The sequence below is a fragment of the Alternaria rosae genome (genome assembly GCF_020736505.1).
Source record: "Alternaria rosae strain MPI-PUGE-AT-0040 chromosome Unknown BKA58scaffold_21, whole genome shotgun sequence".
Taxonomy (NCBI): domain Eukaryota; kingdom Fungi; phylum Ascomycota; class Dothideomycetes; order Pleosporales; family Pleosporaceae; genus Alternaria; species Alternaria rosae.
Window position 1 is genome coordinate 18,943 of NW_025763590.1, and position 11,591 is coordinate 30,533.

General features: G+C 51.0%; 4 protein-coding genes across 4 annotated transcripts; 1 reads left to right on the forward strand and 3 right to left on the reverse strand.

Moving 5' to 3' along the window:
- Nucleotides 1-111: 111 nt before the first annotated feature.
- BKA58DRAFT_371209 (uncharacterized protein) lies at nucleotides 112-2,590 on the forward strand (the record flags this gene model as incomplete). The annotated part of the gene is made up of 3 exons (XM_046169004.1): nucleotides 112-1,368; nucleotides 1,464-2,163; nucleotides 2,254-2,590. Exons 1-3 carry the CDS (start codon nucleotides 351-353, stop codon nucleotides 2,588-2,590), a joined length of 2,055 nt encoding a protein of 684 aa, XP_046019766.1. The 5' UTR covers nucleotides 112-350.
- A 2,855-nt stretch (nucleotides 2,591-5,445) lies between these two features.
- BKA58DRAFT_453694 (uncharacterized protein) lies at nucleotides 5,446-7,197 on the reverse strand (the record flags this gene model as incomplete). Its single annotated transcript, XM_046174482.1, has 1 exon — nucleotides 5,446-7,197. One exon carries the CDS (start codon nucleotides 7,195-7,197, stop codon nucleotides 5,446-5,448), a length of 1,752 nt encoding a protein of 583 aa, XP_046019767.1.
- Nucleotides 7,198-8,267: 1,070 nt separating this feature from the next.
- BKA58DRAFT_113522 (uncharacterized protein) lies at nucleotides 8,268-9,708 on the reverse strand. The gene is made up of 2 exons (XM_046163976.1): nucleotides 9,263-9,708; nucleotides 8,268-9,206 (listed from the first exon to the last, which is right to left on the reverse strand). Exons 1-2 carry the CDS (start codon nucleotides 9,478-9,480, stop codon nucleotides 8,315-8,317), a joined length of 1,110 nt encoding a protein of 369 aa, XP_046019768.1. The 5' UTR covers nucleotides 9,481-9,708; the 3' UTR covers nucleotides 8,268-8,314.
- A 1,477-nt stretch (nucleotides 9,709-11,185) lies between these two features.
- On the reverse strand, nucleotides 11,186-11,591 carry BKA58DRAFT_113519 (DNA repair protein). The gene has a single exon (XM_046163975.1). The coding sequence runs from the start codon at nucleotides 11,536-11,538 to the stop codon at nucleotides 11,308-11,310; it is 231 nt and encodes a 76-aa protein (XP_046019769.1). The 5' UTR covers nucleotides 11,539-11,591; the 3' UTR covers nucleotides 11,186-11,307.

An 11,591-nucleotide genomic window follows, 5' to 3' on the forward strand; every position in this document is an offset into this window, starting at 1 on the left:
GAGTTCTTTCCGTGCCTGCGCGCAGGTGTTGGAACTTTCCGGGACGACACTTGCAGCCATAGCACATGCACCCATGCAGCGAAGCGTCGAACCGACGAAGGAACGGGTCTAGCCTGGGGTAGTTCCGCTCAGGCATCCCGCGACTCGTTAGTCTGTTCGTCGCGCCGAATATCTTTTGTTTCGACTGTTGCCCGTTTCCTCGAGACGAATGCGAACTGCGCATGTGTGGAATGCCTAACTACCTCCCTGGCCCCCCTTCGCCACCGCCATCCTCGCTTCTTCGACACCGAGTTGCGCATACGAATGCACTAACCGCGATCTCGCCTCGCCTTTGCTGGCATTGATACGAGATGGCAGCGTCAGACTACAGCGATAAGAAGGCTCTCGCTGCGGAAGAGAAGGACATTCAATTTGCGTGTACATCCGTCAACTCGACCCAAGAATCTTTTTCGGAAGGAAAGAGTGCAAAGAAGCATGAACGCGTCAAAACCTGGGGAAATGATAGTGTGCATGAGGCAACATGCTCACCGCGAGGTTGGCCGTCGAAACCGCGGTGGAAAGTACGCTGGACTTGGATGTTCCACGACGCCTGTCTGGGTATCTGGCATGCCACAAAATGGACCGCGCGGACGATCAAGAACGCGCCGTTATGGAAACACTTCCGGTGGTCGAAGAAGCAGTTCTATGCCTTTCTCATCTTATTTGTCTCGGTCATCCTGCCTATATTTGCAATGGGCACGGTGACACCCGTGAGATATATGTTCAGAGACAAGACGATGGGTTGCGGCAACACTATCGGCGGAGACCCCCAAAACGCGACCGTGAGGGGAATAGAGAACCTCTTTGCGCTGGACGCTACGTGGGGCCAATTCACCTTCTCGCAGGCCAAGACGATTGATATCCTCTGGGATTTGCTTATTGGGAAAGGCGCACAGGCGTTGGCATGGTGGGCCACGTATAATGTCTTCTGTGACGCGTTACTACGGGCAATAGAACGACATCCAGCGAGCTTTAGCATTTTCCAGAGGATGGCTATGGAAGGGCCCGGTTTGCATTGTTTATGGGAGTTGACGAAAGAGCTGTGGACTGCGAAGAGTATACGGACGCGATTCTTGTTCTTCTACATGTTCTGGTCAACGGGATACGTGCTTCTTGTACCCATTGTCCTCGGCGCCATGACAGGTTACGACAGCACGTCCATCGCATGGCTCGATATCGACGGGTCAAATAACATCATTCCCGCTTCCCAATTGCAAGATTCGTGGGTTATCATAGGCACCAAGAACGAGACGTGGAAGCAACCGGGCTGTGCGGATCGCAATCTGCACAGTAGTTTCAGCTACATCATGGATCACAGACGGCAAGCTTGTACGTTGTCCTCCACCGTGCCCCTCACATACCCACACCCACGATCCAAACGCTTCTCCAAGAATCCTCCGATATACTAACACCAACGAAAACAGGTGACTGCAAATTCCCCAACGGCACCATCGTAACCGCCGCCTACCAAACAGACCTCTACTACCACAACTCATATGTTCGTTATGACGATCTTTTTCTCAACTGCACCTTCGACTTCCCCAACAATACGCAAACTTGGACGGAACAAGACACCTACACCGATAAGACCATCTCTCATTTCTGCAACACCAGCATCTCTGTCCCTGTTAGTGGCAAGACGTACAACGCCGACGACCTCGTCACAAACTACGGGTACTGCTACAATGGAATCGGGTATGAGTACGACGCGCTCATGGGGAGAAGTCGCTGCCTCCCCGACACCGCCAATCCGACATATCAATGGGGTTTCGCGACACTCATGTCTGGTTTGTTCATGCTTGTGACAAGTGGATGGGTTTTTAGTATGTATGTGCTGTGGCAGGACGCGCAATTTAATTCCACGCTGGTGAAGGAGGGCTACAGACTTACGCCGTTGCGCGCGGCGTTCGCGATGGCCGTGGCGGCGAGGAGGCGCACGGGATTAAGCGGCAAAGACCTCATCAGCGCCAAGAATAGGGCGTTGGGCAGACAATTATACGGCAAAAAAGGGACAAGAGGCACGGTTGTGGATCACGGGCTCTTTTTGCAGGACCTCGAAGACACGGAAACCGATACAGATGGTGCGGTCAAGTCGCCCATCACGCCGATGTCACCAACACCCTTGTTATCCACGCCAACTCCTACTTTCGTGTCGGCGGGCAAGGAGAAAGCGTGGATGACTTCTCCGACTGAAGATCAGGATATGGAGATTAGACCGCTGGCTAGGTCGAATACGGATATCTCAGTTCATGTACTGAGTGACGAGGAACTGAGGAAGAGGTATCTACGCGGTGTGGAAGAGGCGCGGTTGAGTCGCAAGCCGCTTAGTCGCGAGGCGACGCTTGTGGGGGAGGGGTTGTGGGAACGAAATCACGAGCTGCCTGGTTACGAGGGACGAAGTCAAGGCCACGATGCCAGTGCCTCAGGTGAAGGGTCTCGAGATGATGAAGGGGGTGAGAACAAGAATGGAGCGGATGAGCAAAGTAAAAGGAAGGATGAGAAGGTTGGGGAATGGAGGAATAGGTTGCAGAAAGTCAGACGACCTGGCTGAGTGCGAATATGTATAGATCATACGAAGTAATGTAATATATGAACGATACACGCAATTTTCGTGGGACTTGCCCGACACAACACGCGTCTCATGGCAGGACACGCCCGACGTTCTAGACATGCAATCCATTTGCTACACTTCGCTCTGCCAGCCGATGTTTGGACACTCTCTCTCTTTAATATCTGAGCACGTAGCTGGATGGATGCCATCTTTGATTTCCCGTTCCTGCTCTCATGCACATTGCTCTATCTTTTTTAGTAATTACTCTGGATCTATAACTTGTGAGGAAGTAAGAAGTACTGCAGGACAGCGGCTTTTATAACCCTCTCGCTCCGCCGTGAGCAGCGCAGTCATCGGGTTGGTGATACGATGGTTCTCATCTTCTAATCCTCATGTGAATTTGCCCTCTTCTTTTGGTATCTTAGGTAGAGTAGCCACTCTTTTGGGTAGTCCGAAGGACATGATAAGCAGCGTTAACATCTTTGGTAGGCCAGGTCGGAGCGAGTCCCCATGATGAGCATGATACGTTGTTCCTTGGAGATCTCAGCTTTTCGTTTCTCTTCTGCCTGCTTATCTCGAAGAATCCTTCAGAATGTGGATTGCGGAGAAGTAACGAGAGGGAAGATGGGAAACATCTTCTGGAGTGTAAGATTTTTAGAAGTGGACAACTCAGACATGGAATAGTTGATATCCGATTTTTGGTTGTCTGCTTCCCATGACACCGCGATTCTGACTTTTTTGTCTTTGGCTGGGGTGTAGGATGTAGAGAAGTAGCGCAAAGGAGAGCATATGACGAAACACTTGCATTTTGTAGCTCAGCTCAGCGCAAGACGGACATTGCTCTAGCTACTGTAACATTTAGTCTTTCGCTTCTCATCGATTTCTTCAAGGACGCTTTTGGCTTTTGACCCGAGAAAGTAGGTCAGGAAGAAATAGTAGGAGGAAGAGCGGAATAACAGTATTTCAACATAGCTCGGAAACAGTCGAAGCAGGCCAGACATTGAGGGTCTCATCGATCGTTATGGTTCTCGCTAATCTTCATAGTGTCTTGATTTACATGTTTTGGTTCTCCAAACCCAGGAGAGGTGATTTTAGCGAATGGGGTGAGGGAGACAAAAGCTAGTCTTATATACGTCTCCCGCTTAGCGCAGGGAGGACGCACATGATCCGTTCGAGATATTGATTCAGGCTCTCCAATTTCCATTCTGCGGTATATGTGCGGATTCAATCTCCTCCCCATGCAACTGTACTTCGATCATTTGGATAGTTGCAAGTTCAAAGACGGACAGGCACATCAAGTTGAACCAATGGTGATTATGAACATGCTTTTCTTCGTCCCCATTTTATCGCCAAACTCTCCAGGAACATGCCAATGCCAAATCGTATTTTGAAAAAGCAGCGGAAGTCGCAGACATATCGATGTTTGCCTTTGGCTTGGAAGAAAAGACGAGGCTGTATGCTGTAGGTCGCAAGAACGTATCTCGTGGATGAGGAACCTTCTATGCTTTCATAGAAGGGTAGGCTGGCGGCGACATCTCCACAAGCATGAGCGAACTCCGACTGGTTTGGGGGAAAGGGCGGAGAAGCAGACATCGTAATATGCAGTTTTGCTTTGGAGAAAGAGTGTAGAATTGAAAGTGCAGCAGGAAGAATTTTGTCTTCGGACTGAGATCTGGAACATGCTTTCATGGGATCAATTTTGATATACCTTGATGTTCTAGCGACCGAAGACATAGTCAGGACTCGTACGATTTTCGAGAACCAGGCCAGAGACATGCGACAACTTTAAGATGGTTTTGGAAGAGAGAGGGAGACGCAGACATCGCAGTGCTGCCATAATCTTTTGGAACACAAGCAAAAGCTTGTGGGATGTAGGAGAGAAGAACGGTGAGGTATGAAAGGCGTTTTTATATACACACACACACACACACACACACACACACACACACACTTCCCGTAGTCGGGGGCCGCGGAGAAGATCATCAATGTAATCAAGCCCCATTTTGTATCACTCTGCGTAATGTGATGATAGGCTTTGTGGTCCATGTATCGATAGCCATGACTTTTCGCTGTTCCGGGAAGAAAGTAAGAGTGTTTGGAAGTGTAGATGTGGGATGCTCAGAGCAACTAATGCATAGACTTTTAGTCTTCTTTCTTCCAACCATGGAATGTTTACCTATGTGTTTTGAGAGAAGAACAAGACGCTCAGGACATGAAGATGTCCCATCTATCTTTTCGGTTTCGATCCAGGATGTTGATATAGTAGGAGAAACACTCAAGAGGTGCGGTATGTATACCTAGTCAGCGCTCCAGAATCATAATACCAGCGCTTGATGTTTTCGGTGTATCACGTGAGCTTGCTGCAGGCCTTTTTATTCCGAGACCAGCGTAGACAGCTCATCATCCTGACTGCCATCAAGTTTGGAAGACAGAGGCGGCTCATGAAATTTTCTGGTACTGTTCTGAGTCAAGACGTTGTTGAGTACTTGTTTCGAGGCGACAGAAACTTGACCATTCAGTCAACTCCTTTTGTTTTTATGATACTGTCTCGCACACATGAGCGTGGAACCGCGCACTTTGAACGAAGGAAGGGATTATGCATCACGCCTCTCCAAATTTTGGGACCGAGGAGCGGAGGAGAGACAACCATGGTGACTTCAGAGATTCATTTTGGTAATTGTCTGGGTATTTTATGAGATATGAAGAAGGGGATCGACAGGAAGAAGGACGGCTTTTATACCACCGTCGGCCGCTCTCTACAAGCACGGAATCTCCTCAAAAGAGCTATCTCAAGCCAAATATCCAGAAACTGCTGTCTTTTGGAGCGACTCAGTCCGAGCTGAATCTCGTCTTGGCTACCTTCTTGTCGGCATCGCCGCTCTGATAGCATCCTTCAACCACCCCGGCAGTTCCTCCCCATCCCCATCCGCGTCAAACTTGCCCCCACTTTCTCTTGTCTCAAACACCCTCCCCAACCACATGCCACGCTTAAACAAATTCTCTTTCTCTTCCTCCTCCTCACCATCCAACCCAACCTTCCCCTTCTCCACAACATCCTCAAGCCACGTCCTAAACCCCGGATAAACATACATAGCCGCCACCCCTCCACTAGCCCAAGTAGCACACGCCCACTCCATCTCTTCCCACTCCTCTTCGCTACCCGCGAAATCCCTTATTGCGGCTCTCACACTATTCTTTTCGCGTTCACCTAAGCTCCCGTCGTCCAGCATCTTCTTCACAGCCTGCTTTATCGGCATGATGGTGGAAGGCGGGAGGAGCCACGTATTATCAATCTCCTGTGTACCAATCTCCAAGGCACGACCAATGAGAAAATGCTCCGAAACGTCGTCGCAGGCATAGGCCTTGGCTGTTGGAGGTGGGGCGAATGGCCATTTATCCCATCGGGTTGGTAGGTCGAGCGAGAGATCAGTGAAGTAGTCTTCTTCAGTGGGGTCGAGCCAGCGTAGTTTGTCGACGGAGTGGAGGGGTGTTTGGAAGTCGCCTAGTGGGTGACCCCATGCGGAACCAAAGCCGTTGCTGAAGCGGAGGAAAGCTTTGTAGTCGGAGGGCAAAGTGATGTTGAGACGGGCCTCGGCTTCTTCGATCTGGGATTCTATTGCGGGGGCATTGAAGAGGGAAGTCTCGGGTGGCTGTTCGTTCGCGTTACTATATTGTCTGGCCTTCGGGTTGGTCTGCGTGTTGTATTCTACCGCTTTCAAGAGTTCTTGGACGGAGAGGTTTGACCTCAGTTTACTTCGACCGTTTGCGAGTCGCTTGGTCACAGTATGCTCGAAGTCTTGGGCGAAGTTCGCAAGCGCTGCTTCATCGATGTCGAATTGTTGTCTCAGCGCTCCACGTTTGTATAGCTTCCATACCTGCCAAGACTCCATTGCTGGCTGGGTTTCATACGATTGCTCCCCCAGGCTGTGCGCTAGCCAATGTAATAGCTTATAGGATGTCGGGGCGCCCGACTTACGTAGTGTTGCGTCCCTGGGGTGCTGTTCATGATACGCTTCACACAACAACACCATATCCAAAGCGCTTACCAGCCCGCTCCTCACGTCCCTGATTTTGGCTACTGGACGTGCAATCTCAAAGCTATGAATGATATCTCGTATGTAATCAAGCATCTGAGCAGTGGTGGACGGGCGGTCCAGCTTATGGGTGTTGAATGCCACCGCGCGATCGGAGTCTGGCATACCAATGGGATAATACCATTTCGTTGCAAAATCTTTAGCGAAAAGTTTCAGCTCTTCTTGTACATCGTCTGGTGTTATTGTTTCGTCATCCTCCGTTCGAGTATCGTCGCCCTTGGTCTTGGCTCGTCTCTTCCTCACAGCCTGTCGCACCTTCTCTTCCTCGCCTTCAGGCCACGACACACCATCTGCTCGCGCATGGAGGTTCCAGAGGAACCAAAGAGACCGAAGGCTTCCGAATCGGTCGTGGTAAAAGTCATGGTTGTTGAGACTGCTTAGTAGGCGCCCTGCAACATCTGTGTAGCCGAGGAGGGCCAGCTCCAGAATAACGCGCGAAGTGTAGTTATACAGGTTACCGATATCGCAACGCGATAGGAATGCGTTAAGAGAGTTTCCAGATGAGGAAGACATGATGATGTGCTAGCAGTCGTTCGGACTCGTCCAGGTTGAAGAACGCGTCGCGTGTGGAGGCGGGGGTGACGTCATGTGAATGATTAGGCAACCAAGAGCACCACAATGAGGGAGAACACATGGGAAGAACGTGGTCGGATAGGAATGGAGTTCCACTGATTGATATACAAGCCCAAGGGAAGTCCGACAAGATTTGATCATATGCGCGCCGATACTAATCATCGAAACCAAAACATCAGAGAACCCAGACTTAGGCCTAGACCACGACCTCAAGTTCAGTTCTATACCCATCTCCGCGTACGATCCTTGTCGAAGTCGCGACGATATGTGCGACCAACCAATCTAGAAACAATCGTGGTTTAGGATCCTGAAGTCGAAAGCAAACTGCTGTCGCAGTGGGTGACGCCAGTGTCTCGCAGAGAGTGATTAAGTGCCTAAGTAAGGGTTAGACAATAGAAATGACAGTGGAAATGACTTGAGGAGTTGAGAAAAGATAAGTGTGAACAGTATGTATACCGATGTAAATGGTTGGAGACAAAAGGAAAAAGGAAAGGTTGACAGTGGAAATGAGTTGAGACACAAGGAAAGAGATGCTTGACTGTGGAAATGACTATATGAACAAAAGACACGCAAGAGAAACCTTACCATGGCAGCTGAAAGTGTCGCGTCGAGGTAGTCGTGGTGGTCGTTGTAGTGGATTTCTTCTGCGAACCAGTGGGGAGTAGAAGCGTTGGACTGCGGAGGTGGAGCGCAACATATATGCGTGCGCTCGGCCTCCGGATGAACTATCGGCAGCGAGATAAGCGAGACCGAACAATAGGCGGCTGTCCAATTGTTGGGTCTGAGCTGAAGTGAGAGTGAAGACGAAGGCGCGCGTGCTGGGATCAAGTGAGCACGGGCCAGAAAGCCGCCGGTGGGGAGAGAAGAGCTCGAACTGGCACCGGCATTTGATGGGAAGGCTAGACGTCCGGCTTGTCAGTGAGTAGACGGGTTAGTGGAAGCTGATGATGAGGCCTGTCATTCAGTGTGCGACGGCGTCCTTGTAGTGACCAATTCTGATTACATATCCACGGGTATCATTAATTACAACCGCTCAATAAACAAATGAAAGCGCTCCTCACATCTCCCTTTCTTGTATCCTCGTCCCTTGCTTCAACGGCGTCTCATCCCCAAACACACTAGGCGCCGGCGCGTCGTTGCTACTCCTCGAGCTACCTTCTATGAAATCTTTCCTGTCAACGTAATCTTTCCTATCCTCATGTGTGATATGTAGATCGGTTCTACACTGGATACCACCTAGCTCCAGACTCTCGTCACTATCGATCTTGCTCAGCCCCGTGCTGCGCATGTTGGTCGTATTGCGTTTAGATCGGTTGGTAAGCTGCACTGAATGCGGTTGGTGCGAGCGTGCGTTGGAGCGGGAGTGCGAGTCGGGGCCTGAGGAGCTGTGGAATTCTTCGGGGTTCATATCGTTCTGGGGCTTGCCTTGCGCGAGGCGGACGACGAGGGAGGCCATGGACATTTCGATGTTGAGCTTGACCATGTAGACGACGGGGTGGAATTGGATGTATACGACTTGGTTTTTGAGGAACATGAGACCGATGAGAAGGGCGTCCATGGCGATGGAGACGACCATTAGCTTGCCGTTGAAGCCTACAAGCGGCGCGTATTTGGTCAGGCCGTGTTGTTCGACGAGCCTGATCTTAACGGTGCGCAGGAAGTACCAGTTCAGGCCTGCGTCGACGATCAAGATGAGCACCTTGCTGATCTTGTCCCAGACGTTGTTGATCTTGACGAATGTTTCGCTGATTGGCGGGACAGTGTGCGATGGGATCCAGATACAGAAGACGGCGATGTTAATGCTGGTGATGAGGACTACTGTTCCCCATTTGAGGTTGCGGATGGTAGTCCGGTGTTCTGCGATGAGGGCAATGCGGTTGATGATGATTTGCATGAGCAGTTGGATCTCCCACACCCAGAAGAACAGGATGAAGAATAGGACAGGAACACTGCAATTCTTGTTAGTATGAGGCCTCATATCGTGTAGTAGGGGCAGGAAACTAACGTCGGCCCAAGCTTATCGTTCAAGAACAGCCATCCAATGATACCGATGATGACATTGACCAGAATCTCACCCCATATCATGTAGATGTAGGCCGACCGTAGTGGGCTGTGGTTCCGCCGTGTCTGCTTGACAGCCTCCCATACTGTTAAGAACCCGAACCCAATCGTGAAGCCGGCGGCCAGAGCCGCAAGCTGGAAGTCCTGGACGGTAGTCGACATTGTGTGGTGTAAGTAACGCCGAAGTTGGGGAAGGGAAAGTCCGTTCAGAAAGAACCTAGAGCAGGAGAGCTCAGGGTCTTCAAAACGACCATATATCGCTCTTGATCCCGAAAAGGAGGCACGCCCGCTCCAGAAAGCACGTTGCAAACTGCCGATAAGTTCATCATGGGTAACTGACTAGCAATGGGATGGCATTAGTGGACGGGACGGCATGCACCGTGGAGCTGTCAACATAGCAAGCGGCTTGGGTGTCCTGCCATGCTCTAGCTGCCAATCACCACGTGTAGATGCTACTCGCTAGTAATCCCAAGTGTTCCGAAGGACCCTCGCTTGCGTTTGCGAGTAGACGTGCATTGAGGAGTGGACCAGCTGCCTAGCCTGGTATCAACCAGCGGGACACTAACCTTCGATAGCCTCCGACGTTCAGAGTGCCACTTGTAGTTAGATGTGTGTCTCCTACCCGAAAGTAAGTGTCATCTTAAACCTTAAATGGGACACGGCTGACGTATTCGTGGAACGTAATGGAAAGACCAGATTTTGCTGCTTGTTGAAGATGATTACTATGCTCCTCGCGTGCTGAACGACAGTCGCCGATTTCATGACATGTAAGTAATGATGAACATAGATGTCGCGATAATACCTCCGAGGACTGGGATACTCAAGATTTTCCCAAGGTTGCCTTCCTGCGTGGGGCCGCGGATCTTCAACGCTCATGGAACTCGTCGACGCGAATGCATGAATGCACGACATCCGACTCCACACCAAAGACGCAGAATCTGCACCGCCACTTCGTCAGTTGACCCCTGGGCTGATACACAGAGCTTCTACACTCCCACCTCCCCGCAATTGTTGCGTAAAGCTGGGCGTCACGGCCCAAAGTCTGCATTTGATGTGCACCGATGATTGAGACGAAGTTGGTACGCGTCAAATGCTGATACCCGCATGAGACCCTATCGAAGTATGGGGTCATCTCTGCTGGTGGCTTCGGGGTACACTCGTAGCTTCCGCCGCTGCCCCTGACCACATGAGCGAATACGACCGAGGAAGCCCCGCAATTATACAAGACGATGGTTGCAGTCAATCCAGTCGAAGATGATGCTGAGGTGCTGGTGGCCGACATTGACCGGGATGGCAATGTGCAGAGTCATGGAACATCGTACGAGGATCTTGGCTCAGCTGACCATAGTCTGCAACCCAAGTCTTGCAAGAAGATATCTGCGTGCTGCAGGTCGCAAAAGAAAAACTACATTGTATGTGGCGTTGTCTCTCAAGACCCAATCTTCTGGAATTCTCCCTTTCCAATCGGTGCTTCTCCGGTTTCCGGCAATCTGGCCAAACGCGTCCCTGCGACACGGCTCGCAGTCCGTGCGCGGAGTTTCTCGCTACCCGCAGAGAGAGCGGGCTTCGAGAGGCCCGCTCCAGATCTGGAGTGAGCCGCATCTTGGATGAACCGAGGATGCGCTCGTATTGCGCAACTGGTCTCGTCGCGTCCACTTGTACTTGGGGTCTGTCAGAAGATGTGTCAAGGCCAAGGATCGCCACCAAGATTGTTGATGGAGACAGGCATCAGCTGGTATTGGCAAAGTCGGCGAGCTGGAGCCTCGAGCCTGGCGTGACGGATCAGCGGGCAGTCGAACTAAGCAAGGGACGGTGGTGTGTAGCCTGAGAACGGCAGATTGCATATAGAGCAAAAGAGGAAGTACATATAGTATAAGGTTTATTTGACACTCAGATGCCGTGTTCATGCGCCTCTCACACCTAGTTCACGCCGTCGTCTATCGCTTCCTCACTCCCGTTGGCGTTCACAGTACACTGGTAAACCTGCGATCAGTCCTGCGCATCGATGCCAAACTCCTCTTGAACTTCGACTATCCGTACGCCCCGCTGATCCGCAATAAGGCCCATCAAGCCCTGACCCACATCTTTCAGCTCGTTGTATTCGTGTAACAACTTGATGTGCTCTTTCACGATCTTGTTTGCAGCCGCCATGATATCGGTCTCAGTAGGTTCATCATTGGCATCGCCTGATTCGGCATCTGAAAGGGCGTTCTCCTCCATCAGCACTTGGATCGCTGGAAGGGTACCGAGGAGGCTAAGAGTGCAGCTTTTTG